Here is a 14,685-nt window from a genome sequence, read left to right as displayed (position 1 = left end):
TGCGTGAAAAGCAGCTTTATTCTGGGACTCGCGAGGCCGGGGTGGGGGTGCGGGGCGGCCGCCGGGGCCCCCGGGCCGCGGCCTAGCGCACGCCGCACTCGGCCTGCAGCCGCTCCTGCTCCAGCGCGCGCACTAGGTCGCGCACGAACTGCACCTCGGCGGCCACCTGCGCCGCCAGCGCGTCGTAGCGGTTTTCCAGGCGGCCCAGGCGGCGCTTCAGGCCGCCGGCGCCCAGCAGCGCCGCGCGCGCCTCCTCCTGCGCCCGCGTGCGCAGAGCCTCCGTGCGCCCCAGCTCCGTGCGGAGGCGCCGCAGGTCGCGGCCCAGCCCCGCGCTCCCGTCGCGGCAGCGCGCCTCCCGCTGCTCGGCGACCGCGCGCAGCGCGCACACGCGCTCCCGGCACTGGCGCCGGCCCCGCTGCAGCTCCCGCAAGCCCTGCTCCGCCGCCGCCACGTCCTCCAGCACGCGCGAGAAGCGCTCGAAGCTGGCGTAGCTCGTGTTGCGCGGCATGCTCGAGTGCGACTTGAGGCTGTACTCGCGCAGGCGCGCCGCGCGCAGCCGCCGCCGCTCCGGCTTCCGGGCGCCCTCCTCGCGCCTGCGCACCTGCGGGGCAGAGCCATGACAGCCGAGCCTGCCTCCCGCCCACCTGAGGCCCCGGGGGCCCGAGGCCTTACCTTGATCCAGGAGTGCTCCAGGCTCTGCGCGATAGTCATCCTCCTCCTGTGGGTTCAGGTAGGTCAGCTCTCTGGAGACTCCACCCAAGGGACCCCACATGACCCCACCAGGGCGACAAAGGTCAGGTGACCCCGCCACGACCCCAGTCATGAGTGCCTCGCCCAGGGGAAGCTGGCAGGCTTCTGCAGTGACACACACACACACACCACACCCGGCCCCTACTGCCCCAGCCCATAGGGGGCCATAGGGGGCTCGCTCCGCCGGCCCTGTGGCTTTATTCGGAGCCACGGTCACCACTGTCTGGAGGTCGCAGCTCACTGGGCCCCGAGGGTGGAAAGGCTGGGGGTGAGCCGGACACCCACCCCCCAGGAGCCAGAGGCCAGCCTGGGCTGCAGGAGACCTGCCTCCAAAATGCAACAAACCCCGCCAAACACCACAGTGGGCGTAGCCAGTCGCTGAAGCGCTGCTGCCATGGCCGCCTACTTGGGGTCTTTGACCAGCAGCCTGCGGATGAAGTCCTTGGCCAGCTCGCTGGTGCTACTGAAGTACTCCTCATCGAAGTCATAGTTGACGGCCGAGATGTTGGTCAGCGTCTCCTGCTTGGTCTCCCCCAGGAACGGGGACGCCCCACTAAGGCTGCAAGGAGACAGGGCGCATGGCCGGCGGGGAGTGGGGAGGGCGGGTGTCAGCCGAGGGGGGCCGACACCCCCACCGGCCTCACTGGTGCCTGTCATCTGTGAAGGGACCTCAGCTGAGGGACTGCCTGACTGGGACTGTCCCGTGGGCACGTCTGATGGGTGATGGGAGCGGGCTGCGGCCACTGTGAGGGACACCAGCCCTGAGCAGGTGCTCTGGGGACACCAGAAGGCTGAGCGTCCTTCCACAGTTCCTGCCCCTGCTCCCACTTCTGCCCTGACTTCCTCCATGGCCGACCCTGATGGGTGGGAAGAGTAAACCTTTTCTGCCCCAAGGTGGGTTTGGTCTGTATTTTATCACAGAAGGCAAACTGGGGCATCTCCCATCCTCCTGACTACCCAGCACGCTGGGCCCCTGTGAAAGAGAAACATCTCAGGGAAGCAGGACAAGCCCAGGACAGGGTCAACGGTGGGAACAAGCCACTGGCTAGAATCCCCAGTGAAGGCTGGGGGCGTGACCAGGTTGGAGCCCCACCTAGAATTGCCCAATGAGGACTGGGGGCGTGGTCAGGATGGAGCCCCGCCTAGAATCCCCAGTGAGGGGCTGGGGGCGTGGCCAGGGTGGAGCCCCGGCCAGCATTCCCCCATAAGAGGCTAGGGGCGTGGCTAGGGTGGAGTCCCGCCTAGAATTCCCCAGTGAGGGGCGTAGTCAGGGTGGAGCCCCGCCCAGAATTCCCCAGTGGAGGCGTGGTCAAGGTGGAGCCCCGCCCAGAATTCCCCAGTAAGAGGCTGGGGGCGTGGTCAGAGGTCCAGCCAGGGCCACAGAGCGTGAGCAGCGCCTTTCCCATTTCCCAGTAGACTTGGAGCAGGTCCCAGCCCTGACCCCGGCCTCTAGCAGGTGCAGACCGAAGTCCCTCCTGGGCACTCACAGGATGTAGGTGATGACACCGATGCTCCTGCAGGGGAGAAAAGACCGGCCAGGATGGCTGTGGCAGCACTCCTGGGACATAGGGGCCCTCTCTGTAGGCCAGGGGTTCTAGAGTGTAGTCAGTGTCAGAGGGCCGCCTGAGCACCCGAGCCGAAGCCAGGGCCAAGGATGGTGCGGCCCGGCATCCCGCCCACCCTCTCTGGCTGCAGTGGGGCTCTATCCTGCGCCCCGCCCACGGCAGCTCAAGCTGTGAGCAAGCGGAGCCCAGAGAACCGTGACAGGCTGGGGTCCAGGCAGGAGGCCCCGCCCTTCCGTAGGGACAGGGTAAGCCAGGGCCCCCGACCCCACTCACCACATGTCAGCCTCCAAGCCCAGCGGCTCGTAGTTGACGATCTCGGGGGCTGTGGGACACACGGCCAAGGAGGCAGGTCAGGTGGAAGGGGCACAGGGACAGACAGACACACACACACACACACACACACACACACACCCGGCGGTGCCCACGCCCGCCCGTCCCTCACCAACGAACTCGGGCGTGCCGAAGATGTTCTTGAACTCGCTGCCCGCCTCGATCCTGTGCGCGATGCCAAAATCGATCAGCTTGATGCGCGGGCTAGCTGCGTGCTTGTCCAGCAGCATGATGTTCTCCGGCTGCGGGCGGCAGGGGGCGCGGCGTGACCCTCGGGGACCCCGGCCCCGCCCTCCCCGCGCCCCCGGCCCGCGCGCGCCACCTTCAGGTCGAAGTGCGCGATGCGCTTGGAGTGCAGGTAGTGGACGCCGTCGAGGATCTGCTTGAGGAACTGCGTGGCCTCGTCCTCCGTCAGCGACTCCTTCTCGGCCAAGAAGTCGAAGAGCTCCCCGCCGGACACCAGCTCCAGGATCAGCACCACGTCCGTCTTGTTCTCGAACACGTCGTGCAGCGTGATGATGTTGGGGTGGCGGATCTCGCGCAGGATGCTCACCTCGCGCTCGATCTCCTCCCGGCTCACCCCGCGCCGGCTGGACGGCAGGCGCCGCTTCTTAATGAACTTGGCCGCGTACTCCATGCCCGTGCCCTTCTCCTGGCACTTGCGCACGATGGCGAACTGGCCGCTGCGGGGAGGGGGAGCGGAGGAAGCCCTCGCTGGGGTACCCAGCCTCCGTGAGGGCTCCCACGACAGCAAATCCGCCCTGGGGACTGGGGGACGGCTGGGGGAGAGGGCGCTGGCCGGGCACTGGGCACAACAGAGTTAGCTGTGGTTAACCCCAGCGCTGACCGACGGAGGACGGTCCCCGGCCGGGGAGTCCAGCGCTCAACCAGCTCCAGCGAGACAACCGCAAGAATAAAAATTAAAAAAACCAAGGTGACATAAAAATGGGGCTCCTCAGAGAGGTGTGGTGGCCACGCCTTTAAGCCCAGTACTCAGGAGGCAGAGGCAGGCGGGTCTCCGTGAGTTTAGGGCCCTGATTCAAAACAGCCGACTGGATTCAGAGGTGGGGGGTGTGAGCCCAAGCTGCAGCTTGTAATGATTTATAATAAAAAATGTATTTACAGCAAAAAAAAAAAAAAAACAGCCGACTGAGGAAGATACGTTCCGTTAGAGCAAGGCCCCTCAGACAGGAAGCCAATAGCTCAGCTCAGTCTCAAGAAGCCCCTGAAACCCCCCAGAGGCACTGCCTCCCCCCAAACACAGAACCAACGACACCCAGAAACCCAGAAACTGACACACCACTCAGGACTCTTGACTGACGCAGACCAGCCAGGCCACCCAGGGAGGATGAGGCCGCTGAGGAGCTGAGCCTGGGCTGTCTGGGTGCCCCAGGTCCCGGCTTTGGGGGCTGTCACCTGTGTGGGAAGGAGCTTTGGGGATGCAGCGGTCTTTGAGCCATTTCTGCTCCTGCAAGTGGCCCCAATGAAACTCATCAGAGGTCTCTGGTGCTGCCACGGGCTCCCTGTCAGTCTTGCTCAGGAATAGAGCCACACACCACAGTCTAAGCTACAAGACCTCTCAACAATAGCCAAATCTTACTATGTAGCCCAGGCTAACCTTGAACTCAGTGCCCCCTGGCCTCAGCCTCCCGAGGGCTGGGAAGGTGGGAGCTGCTATCACAGCCAGGTTTTAGTTTGTTTGTTTGTTGACAATTACCTTTGGTTGTTGTTCTTTTGTTTGTAAATGGGATGGAGTCTGGCCATGTAGCCCAGGCTGGCCCTTAGCTCCTGAGTAAAAGTTCTCACTCCGGCTAGGACAAGACTTCATGCATATCTTCCTACAGCCTCGATGCATGAATGTTTTAGGGAGCAGAGCCTGCCTGTCATCCTGGCATTAGGAAGGCGGAGGCAGGAGGATCAGATGTACAAGGCCATCCTTGGCTACATGGTGAGTGTGACGCCAGCCTGGGCTACATGAGACCCTGTCTCACACACCATGGAGCTGGTGAAATGGCTCAGACGGCACCAACCCTGACAAACACAAAGAGGGAGGAGAGCACCAACTCCTGCAAGCTGCTGACTCCCATGTGTGCGCGCGCACACACACACACACACACACACACACACACGCATATAAGAACTAAGCCAAGTGTGGTGGCGCACACATTTAATCCCTGCACTGGGGAGGCAGAGGCAGGTGGATCCCTGAGGCCAGCAGAGTGAGTCTATAGAGTGAGTTCCAGGACAGCCAAAATACACAGAAAAACCCTGTCTCAAAAACCTTGACTTCCGCCTCTACTCCAGCTTTCTTTTAAGAAACAAACAAAAATTGTTTTATGTATGGGTGCTCTGTTTGTATATACACCTGCACACCAGCAGAGGGCACCAGATCTTACTATAGATGGTGGTGAGCCATCATGTGGTGGCTGGGGATTGAAATCAGGTCATCAGGAAGAGCAGCCAGTGCTCCGAACCTCTGAGCCGTCTCTCCAGCCCATTGCCTCCAGCTTTGTCTGTAGCTTGGTTCTGACACATCTGGCTTCGCTCTGCCACAGGCACCTCCCGGCTGCCCAACTAGCTGACTCCCAGCATCAGGCCCTGCATGGTACCTGTGCCGCCTTCTCACGGGCTGAGCCAGAGCTCTGCCCTCCCTTCCAGAGGGTAGGAGGGAATGCAGGATGCACGAGGGTTTCCTGTGCAAGAGACCCAGGATACCCGAGGATGAGGGGTGAGGGCTGGTCACGGTAGACCCTACAGGCAACGGTAGTGCTCTGAGGACAAAACTCTAGCCCCAGCGCCAGACTCAAAAACAGCAAAACCACAAACAAGATAAACAAAAGACTGTGTGGCCGGTGAGAGCATGATGGTAAACATGCCTAGCTTCAGCTCACTGGGGCAGTGGCTCTTTGCATCCTCCAGTCATTAATGGAGGAGAATGCTGCCATGCCGCCCACTGCGTGAGGCTCCGGGCGTGCTAACTCGGGTCACACGGGCGGCCGGCGAGTCCTTCAGACCTTAGGCGCAGGAACACGGCTTCCTGGAATTGTATCAGATCACAAACAAGTCTTCCTCCAGAGACACGGGGCTGGGGGTTGCCTGCTGGGTGGGCTAGTAAAAGGCTTGCTATCAAAGCATGGGGACCGGAGTTCAATCCCCAGATCACACAAAGCCAGGGGTGGCGAAACCAGGGCACCCTGCTCCGCTTCACCCAATCCCTGAGCTCTGCCACTGAGACATGTGTGGAGGAGACTGCACAGCAGCGGCTCTGGCTGCCCTCACAGAGGACCTGGGGTGAGTCCATCACCCATATGGTGCTCACAACCCAACCGCCTCTGTAACTCCAGGTCTAGGCCACCCAAGGCCCCCTACTGGCCCCTGCGGGAACTGCACACACATGGCACACAGTTGGACATGCAAACAAAACATAGTGCAAAAGACACAAAAATAAGCCAGGTGCACCCCTGTGATCCCAGGACTCAGGGAGGCAGAGGCAGCCGGATCTCTGGGTGTTCGAGGCCAGCATGGTCTATAGAGTGAGTTCTAGGACAGCCAGGGCTACACAGAGAAACCCTGTCTCTAGAAACAAACAAAAATTAAATTTAAATTAAAAATTAGGGGCTGGAGAGATAGCTCAGAGGTTAGGAGCACTGGCTGCTCTTCCAGAGGTCCTGAGTTCAATTCCCAGTAACCGAATGGTGGCTCACAGCCATCTAATGTGAGATCTGGCGCCCTCTGCTGGCGTGCAGACAGAATGCTGTCTACATAACAAATAAATGAATCTTTTAAAAAGGATTAAGAAGAAGGCAGAGCTGCAGACGGTGGGTGAGCACAGGTGGTGTCGGCCAGCAGTCTGCCCATGCCAGTGCCCCAAACACTACAGGAAGGTTCACCTGAGTTCGGCACACGCTCATCCTCATTTGCTACAAGAGCAGCAGTCCTGTGGTCAGTCCCGGAACCACACCCAATGTGTGACTACGGAAGGCATAACCGTGCTCCCTACTTATTTCCACACAAGTTCTGCCCACGAAGGCCAGGCGGGGGCGTCCGATCCCCGGGAGCTGGAGTCACAGCTGTTGTGAGCTGCTGGGACTGAACCTGCGACCTGGGCAAGGGCAGCGGATACTGTAACCACTGAGCTCCGGCCCCACATCTTATTTTCCCCAGTCTAGGTCTCAGTGACCTTGCCATGGGATGGCCCCTTCCCACCAGGCCCCTCTCGGTGTAGCTGCAGTGTGGCTCAGGGTCCCTGGGCAGGACACTCCTCACCCTGCCTTCCAGGAGGCCTGGGTTATTTACATTCCATGCTGGTGACATCATGGGGCGGGCCCTGAGGTTCCCAGAAGGCTGGCCAGGGCAGAGCTCACCAAATAAGGTCTGAGGCCCCTTAGAAGGAGGAGGTGGGTGGTGGATGGGGTGGGGGTGGGTGCCGCCCTCCAGAGCTAGAGAGGACTGGGAGCTGGCCTGGGAGGGAAGTCCGCTATCTCAAGGAATAGCAAACGAGAAAGCGTCTCTTGAACCGTGCAAGAAGTGGGGAGACTCCAGCGTGGCCTGGTATAGAAGAACGGAAGAGAGAGGGACTAAGTCCAGGAACATCGTGTGCAGTCCCAACACCCAGGCCTGCCAGACAGGACCTCGCTCAGTCCCTGAGACCCAAACGGTAACGGAGGGTGGACTCCAGGAAGCTGTGCTGTGCCCAGCACACACACACAGCACACAAACACACGCACACACAATATAATAATTCCATAAAAGAAGTTCAGCCTGGGGTACCTGAGACATTGCCTCAAAAACAAAAAACCAAACAAGGCCAGACGTGGTGGCACGAGCCTTTAGTCCTGGCGCGTGGAAGGCAGAGGTAGGAGGCTCTCTGTGAGCAGCGAGTTCCAGACCAGCCAGGAATACATAGACTGTCACCCAGTGCTCTTGGGCTCCTTCCCTGGCATAGGCACAGCAGCTCCAAGTCTCCATGTCGCCCCACAGCTCAGGCACAGAGAACGCCCGAGAACAGCATCCTGGGGTCTGAAGCCCAGAGTGCGGCCGCCAGCACAGTCTATGCCCACCGCCTCTAGACAGAGGGCACGAAGGGTGGAGGCGTTGATGACAGCCCCTCCCGCCCGCCCCACCCCAGCTCACCTGCCCAGCTCCTCCCCCATCTCATAATGCTCCTCCACGTCCTCCTGCCTGAACGTGGCCATGGCGGCCGGCTTGCGCAGGACTCCGGGGGCCGGTAACTGAGGAAACAGAGAAGAGGAAATGCTCATCAGGGAGGGGGCCCACATCTCCCAGGAGGGGTGGGCACCCAATGCCCCGACCCCGGGCCTTCTGGAGTCAGCTAAACACCCCACCCCGATTTTGGCATGGCAGAGCAAACCTGTCACAGCAGCACTGGGGAGGGGAAGGCTGGGAGATCAGGAGTTCAGGGCCATCCTCAGATACTTAGTGAGCTCCAAGCAAGCCTGGGCCCAGAGCCCACCTCAAGCATGGGTGTGTGCACCGCTAGGCAGGGGCTGAGGGCGGGGTCAGATGTCAAGAGTGCGGCTGTTCTTGCACTGTCCTGCGTTTGGTTCCCAGCGACTGTACCGGTTGACTCACTAGTACCCACAACTTCTGTGCCAAGTGATCTAACACGCTCTTTCGGCCACTCAGTACCCACCGTCGCTGAGACACCCCACTCAGATACAAGCGCGGATGGAACTAAAGAAGCGAGAAAAACACCTCTCAAGCAGTACATACATACGTACACAAACTACAAAGAGCAGAAAGTAGCGGCATGTGCCCTACCGTCAGCCCAGCACTCGCGAGGCTGAGGCAGGAGGACTGTCGTGAGTTACGGAACAGCGTGGGGTTCTCTACTCTCAATACTCGGCCATAGCCTCTAGCTTTGGGGGACCCTATTCCTCACCTGTCAATCATGCCCACCGGCACCCTGGAACTCAGGGGTGGTGGCGAACCACGCGTGCGCAGCAGCAGTGCCGGTCCTAGAGGTCCGCCTCTCCCGGCTTGAGCGTCCCGAGTGCGCCCCGTGAGTTCCCTCCCCTGGCTCCCGCCCTCACCGGGTGTCCCCCGGATCCCCGGCACGCAGCCCCGGCCTCGCCCTGGCCCCTCCGTACCGTCCTCCGCCTGCGAGTCCCCGCCCGGTGCCAGCGTAGCCCCCGCGAGCTCCTCCTGCGCAAGTCCCCGGAGGCGTCCACGCATGCGCCGACCGAGCTGCGCCCCGCCCCGCGAGGCCCGGAAGCCAGTGCTTATTGGCTGAGGGCTCGACGCGGAAGCCGGAAAACACCGCTCACTGGCCGGCACGCCGCCCAAGAGCGGAAGCGGATGTTGGCCGCCGGGCGTCGCGCGACGGCCATGCCGGGACGCAGCACTCATTGGCCCGCAGGGCTAGAGGCGGCCCTGCACTGCTGTCTCCACGCTCTCCCACGATTGGCCAACGCAATGAGGGCTAAGGCCTGCGCCCTGTAACGCGCAGACCCCGGCACTGCATGTTTGGCGGGGTCAGTCCTGGCACAGGAAGCTGGAGGGGTCACCAGGGTGCGCAGTGGGAAACGGGTCGACACAACAGGGCCCTGCAGGTCAGCCCCAACAGGCGAGCAGGGAAGCCTTGGGGCCCCGGTGGAGCAGGCGCAGCACAGGATAGAGAGCTCAGGGTGGGTCAACCAGATGAGTTTATTACTCCAATGGCTCACACAGACAGGGCCCCAGGCTTAGCGCAGGCAGTCAGCCGCCTGCCAGGAGGTACCAACCCGGGCTCCCTAGGGGAATTCCACAAGGCCATGAACCCCATAAACCTCTGAATGCATTTATTTAGACTTTTGGACATCCGATAAAGAGCTGAGCGTCCCGCCCACCCCACGGCCCGCCAGTCCAGCCTGCGGGAGGGATTCGCCTGCTGCCGTGTAATTCCAAAATAAATAGAATTGGCATCAAGTGTTGTTAGTGCTGAGCGATGGCAGGGGAGCCCCAGCAGCCTCCAGAGCGGCACTATGGGGACAGTCTCAGGGTGTCTTCTGATGGGCGGGCACTATGCCATGTGGCCGCCTACAGTTTGTCGAGGAAGTTGTCCAGCGCAGGGATGCCCTCTTTGAGACCTTTGCGCTTTCGGGTCTCAGCCACGACCTGGCTGGGGCGGCTGCTGTTGTCAAATGGGTCCCCAGGCAGGATCTGCCAGTGGTCGAACACACACTGGGGGAAAGCCTGGCCACCAGTGTTGGAGCGGAGGTCGGCCGTGAAACCTGGACGGAAGGCAGGGTGCTCAGAAACAACCCTAGGCCCCAGGCCTGTCTCCCCGCTGCCTGCCCTGGGACTTTTCGGTTTTAAAACATTTCTCTGTGCAACCCTGGCTTTCAGGGAAGCCAGGCTGGAACTGAACTCACAGAAATCTGTCTGCTGCGCCCCCTCCCCTACATAATAAGTTTTCAGCTTTGCCCACGCACCTGCAAACCTCAGGGACCAGAGGCCTGGGACAGAAGACTGGCAAACACTCACCGAATGACTCGTTGACAGGCAGGTACGCCTTGACCACGAACATGGGGGTGCCAGCCACTTGGGACTCCTCAAACACATGGCCACGCTTTCTGTTGAGGACACCGTAGATGCCGCCCACCACTTGCTCGGGACACTGGATCTCCACCAGGTAGATAGGCTCCATGAGGCGGGGCTGTGCAGTGAGCACGCTGGCGTAGAGGCAGCGGCGTGCCGTGGGGATGATCTGCCCACCGCCACGGTGGATGGCGTCAGCATGCAGGGTCACGTCGTGAACGTCGAAGCGCACGCCACGCATGTTCTCCTCACAGAGCGCGCCCTGGAGAGGAGTGGGCAAGTCAGACCCCAGCCACAGCCCGGCAGCCCTCGGGAAGGCAGGACACCCCAGCTGCAGCCACTCACCTCCTTGGTGGCCCACTGGAAGCCAGCCACCACACTGTCCTTGATCTCATTCAGGTATTGCACACCCTTGGTGATGTCAGTGAGGATGTTGGGTCCGGTACCATCGGGCCCAAAGCACCAGATCTTGCGGGCTTCAGCCACATCCCACTCGTACTTCTCAGCCAAGTAGCGTGCACGCGCCTTGAGCTCCTGGCGGGCAGACACCTCCCCCTTGTCGATGTCCTCAGCCAGGCCATCAGGGAAGGGCCTTGCCTTCATGTACAGCCTGTTGTGCTTGTTGGGGGACTTGGACAGACACAGCACATTCGACTCCTCGCTCACCGTCTCCCGGTACGAGACAACAGGGTCGGATTTCTGCACAAGGGACACAAGCAGCAGCAGCAGCCCTGTCAGTAAACGGAAGAGCTTCCAAGCTTCCAGGCAGGAGGCCAGTGTGCAGAGCGGCCTGCGGCTGGGGGGCGGGGGGGTGGCAGTTGGGACAGGAGTGGGCCCACCTTGATGGGGATGCAGGCGTGGTCCTCCTCCAAGTCCTTGAGGCAGATCTCCAGGTGCAGCTCCCCCGCGCCAGCGATGATGTGCTCCCCAGACTCCTCAATGATGCACTATGGGAACAGTGGTCAGCACCCCGCCTCGCTCCCCGGGAGCACTCTGCCCCCAGGCCAGCAGCTCCTGCCTGCCCCGGGCCTCCCTCCTAAAGCAGGCACACCTGCACCATGGGGTCGGACTTGGCCAGCCGCTTCAGCCCCTCCACCAGCTTGGGCAGGTCGGCGGGGTTCTTGGCTTCCACCGCCACCCTGACGACAGGGCTGACGCTGAACTTCATCACGCGCATGTTGTGAGCGTGCTCGAAGGTGGTGATGGTCCCCGTCTTCACAAGGAACTGGTCCACACCGACCAGCCCTACGATGTTCCCGCAGGGCACGTCCTCGATGGGCTCCACGTAACGGCCCATCATCAGGATGGTCCTAGAGGGAGGCAGAGTGTCAGCAGAGCCACCACGAGCAGCCAGGGCTCGGGTCGCACAGGGGCAGTGCCCACCTCTGGATGGGCTTCAGGTACAGGTCCTCTTTCTTCCCAGGAGTGTAGTTAGGGCCCATGATCCGGACCTTCAGGCCTGTGGACACCACCCCGGAGAACACTCGACCGAAGGCGTAGAAGCGGCCCTTGTCTGAGGTCGGCACCATCTTGGAAATGTACATCATGAGAGGGCCTTTGGGGTCGCAGCTCTTAATACCTGTGAAGAGGCGGCATTCACGTCACCCTGGTACACATGGTGGCCCGAGGAAATCCCAACGGCTAACCCTAGGCCACCTACCCATGGCGGCCTCATCGTCAGGGGGCCCCTCGTAGAGCAGCTCGCAGCGATACTTCTGCGCAGTGACTGGGGATGGCAAATGGATGGTGATCATCTGCAGAAGGGCATCGCCTGCAGGCAGCCAGCGGCGCATCACAGCCTTGAGCAGGGGCTTGCCCTCCTTGTCCTTGTCCTCGCTGTCCAGCTTGATGTCCAGCTTCTCGATCAGCTTGGCCGTCTCCTCCTTCCTGAAGTTCATGATGGCATCGAACACCTGCTCCAAAGACCCAAAGGATCAGGTATGGGGAGCTGCTTCCCAAGCGAGAGGGACCCCACAGGCATGCTTCCCACAGACCCACCTTGAAGATGGGATCCAGAATGAGCTGGCAGAAGGTACGGGGTAGTTTCTTGCCGTCAGGGCTATTGGCAGACTTGCTGAACTTGCCGTTGGCGGGGTCAAAGTACCTTGCAGAAAGAGAGTGCACATAGGACCGGGCTGCCCAGGGTGCTGGGAGGGGGGAAGAGCATGCACACCCCCCAGTACTTACCGGTCCCCCCACAGCTTCTTCATCATATCCTCCACTTTTTTGGCCCTCTCGGCCGGCCCCAGCTGGCCCTCGCCCTTGGCTGCAAACTTGGCTACATACATCTCTGCAAACTGCTTCAGAGTGAATGCCCAGCCGTGCAGGCCAGAGCCGAAACCTACGGTGCCCAGGACGGGGTCAATCTGAGGAAGGAGAACAGCGCTGAGCTGGGAGCATCCCAAAAGGCAGCCCAGGCACAAGCCCCACAGCCTCAGACAGTGAGTTTCTTCAACAGACATCAGGTCAAAGTGAAGAATTTCCGTCATCATGCGTGGTGCAGGGATTCCCAGAGCCCGCCCCGCCCGGCCGGCTCCGCACCATGATATTGCCCATGGGCCCGCTCTCGCCCTCGCCGTAGGTGGAGATGATGACGTTCACGTTCTCCACGATGCGCTGGAAGGTCTGGTAGAGCTCCTCGGGCTCCAGCTGCAGCTCCAGCAGGGCGCGGTCCATCTTGTTCATCATGAGCACAGGCTTAATGCGCTCCGCGATGGCCTGCCGCAGCACGGTCTCCGTCTGCACGCACACGCCTGGTCAAGGGGGGAATGGCTAAGATGTCGGCGAGCTCAGGGAAGCCAGATCAAATGCCCAGAGCTGCAGCTACAGGGTCGGGAGCTGGCCAGCAAAGCAGCGAGCAGTTCCTCCCTCCTGCTGAGCTTTCTGAGGGGGCCTGTGGGAAGGTGCGCCCTAGAACTGTAGCCACAGAAGGTTGTCACAGGGACAACAGAGGCCCCCAAGCACTGACATCTTTCCTGACAGTGTCCCATGACTCAGGTTCTCTGCCTCAGCCCTGTGGGCTGGGTAGCAGGCACCAGCACACCTAGCTGGCTTTCATTCACAAGCCCCGCAAATGCAGCATGTGGGGAGTCAGAGGAGTGCCAGCTGGAGGACGAGCCCGCTTACCAGACACGCAGTCCACCACCACCAGAGCCCCATCGGTGACACGCAGAGCGGCGGTCACCTCCGAGGAGAAGTCCACGTGGCCTGGGGAGTCGATGAGGTTGATAAGGAAGCCCGAGCCATCCTTGCTCTGCTTAATGAAGTTCAGGTCGTTCTCCGACAGCTCGTAGAAGAGGGAGATGGCACTGGGGTAGGAGGGGGACATCAGCGCGAGTGGCCGCAAGAGAAGCCAGCCCTGCTCTGCTGTCTTCAACTCCCTGTCCGCTGGGGGGAGGACCCGGCCCTAGGGCCGCATTCCACAAGCCCCCTAAACACCACCATCTGGCACTGGGCAGGCCCGCCCCTCCCCCAGAGCTGGAGCTGCTTACGTGGACTTGATGGTGATGCAGCGCTCCTGCTCGTCCTTGCGCGTGTCCGTGAAGCGGGTCTCCCCCGCTCGGGCAGAGGCGATGATCCCCGCCTTGCACACGAGCGAGTCGGTCAGCGTGGACTTGCCATGGTCCACGTGAGCGATGACCGACATGTTCCGGATGTTGGCCTTCTTGTCCATGATGGCACGGATCTGGTCCACTGTGAAGTTCACCTGTGGCAGCGGGGGAGGGGCACTATTTGCCTGGGTTCCAGGAATTGAGCCCGGCAGGGCAGCAGGTCCCACCCCACGACAAGAAACAGGATGTCTCCCCCAAGATGGAGCTGTGGTTGCCATCCACAACGGACAGCAGGTCCGCCGTGTGACTCACGCCTGTACACCCAGAGGGATCAGGAGTCCACAGACTGCATGTCACCAATGCAGCTCTAAACAAACACTAAGCTGACCAAGGCCACCGGGCACGTAAGGACAGAGTGCGACCAAGCCTGGGCCACTCTGCATCTCGGACACCATGTCATCCCAGCTACAGAGTCCAAAGCCCACTGGGGTGCCACCTCAGCCCACGTCAACCTAAGGGGCCCAAGAAACTGCTGGAAGCAGGCCAGCCAGGGGGCCACCACCGCTCAGCGTTGTGTCCAGAACTGGCGACCAGGGCTACGGCGATGGCCTGTGGTGCCCTCCCAAGAACCAGGAATGACAAACCAGGGGGACCGCACGCGGGGTGACGGAAGGTAACCGGCGCATACTCCGTGACCACGAACACCCACCCCACAACCAGAACACGCTGCACTCCAAGGTCAAATGCCGGATCCCAGAGGCCCCGAAGGACCTTCCAGGAGGCCGTCTCCTCGGTTTGTAAGGACCGGTGCTACCGTAGGGCCCAGCGGCCGCACCAGGAGACGAGGGTGAGCGGGGACGCGCACGGCTCACTGTTGTGGCCGAGGAAGACCCCCTCCAGGCTGTCACCTCCTCAGGGGCCGCCCCCACCCGTCGCTGCCCCCTCCGCCA

General features: G+C 61.4%; 2 protein-coding genes and 1 non-coding gene across 5 annotated transcripts; all 3 read right to left on the bottom strand.

The window, feature by feature from the left end:
* On the bottom strand, positions 1-8,849 carry Dapk3 (death associated protein kinase 3). 3 transcript variants are annotated; one of them, XM_055607722.1, is made up of 9 exons: positions 8,756-8,849; positions 7,779-7,876; positions 2,968-3,328; positions 2,758-2,887; positions 2,589-2,637; positions 2,238-2,264; positions 1,157-1,309; positions 673-718; positions 1-601 (listed from the first exon to the last, which is right to left on the bottom strand). In XM_055607722.1, exons 2-9 carry the CDS (start codon positions 7,838-7,840, stop codon positions 83-85), a joined length of 1,347 nt encoding a protein of 448 aa, XP_055463697.1. In that variant the 5' UTR covers positions 7,841-7,876; positions 8,756-8,849; the 3' UTR covers positions 1-82. The 3 variants fall into 3 exon arrangements, with proteins under 3 accessions (XP_055463697.1, XP_055463695.1, XP_055463696.1); XM_055607720.1 differs by lacking the exon at positions 8,756-8,849 and adding an exon at positions 8,548-8,741; XM_055607721.1 differs by lacking the exon at positions 8,756-8,849 and adding an exon at positions 8,017-8,070.
* A 444-nt stretch (positions 8,850-9,293) lies between these two features.
* Eef2 (eukaryotic translation elongation factor 2) lies at positions 9,294-13,890 on the bottom strand (the record flags this gene model as incomplete). The annotated part of the gene is given in 12 exon segments (XM_055607648.1): positions 9,294-9,877; positions 10,131-10,446; positions 10,530-10,883; positions 11,024-11,131; positions 11,236-11,494; positions 11,568-11,763; positions 11,845-12,097; positions 12,183-12,288; positions 12,372-12,550; positions 12,726-12,937; positions 13,311-13,492; positions 13,676-13,890. Coding segments are annotated over 12 exon segments (2,574 nt in total), but the record flags the coding sequence as incomplete, so codon positions are not given.
* Positions 12,617-12,680, bottom strand: LOC129677202 (small nucleolar RNA SNORD37). Its single transcript, XR_008720182.1, has one exon. It is a non-coding gene; the product is annotated as a small nucleolar RNA SNORD37 (small nucleolar RNA).
* Positions 13,891-14,685: the final 795 nt, after the last annotated feature.

The sequence above is a fragment of the Psammomys obesus genome, unplaced genomic scaffold, assembly GCF_907164565.1.
Source record: "Psammomys obesus unplaced genomic scaffold, mPsaObe1.curated_primary_1811, whole genome shotgun sequence".
Taxonomy (NCBI): domain Eukaryota; kingdom Metazoa; phylum Chordata; class Mammalia; order Rodentia; family Muridae; genus Psammomys; species Psammomys obesus.
This window is presented reverse-complemented; position numbering and strand designations above follow the sequence as displayed.

Bases quoted from the DNA above. Each gene is read 5' to 3' on its own strand.
- Dapk3 (XM_055607722.1), bottom strand. From the start codon at position 7,840: ATGGCCACGTTCAGGCAGGAGGACGTGGAGGAGCATTATGAGATGGGG. The intron at 2,638-2,757 runs GTGAGGGACGGG...TGTGTCCCACAG, and splicing joins CGGCACGCCCGAGTTCGTTG to CCCCCGAGATCGTCAACTAC. The intron at 1,310-2,237 runs GTGAGTGCCCAG...GTCTCCTTGCAG, and splicing joins GGTGTCATCACCTACATCCT to CCTTAGTGGGGCGTCCCCGT.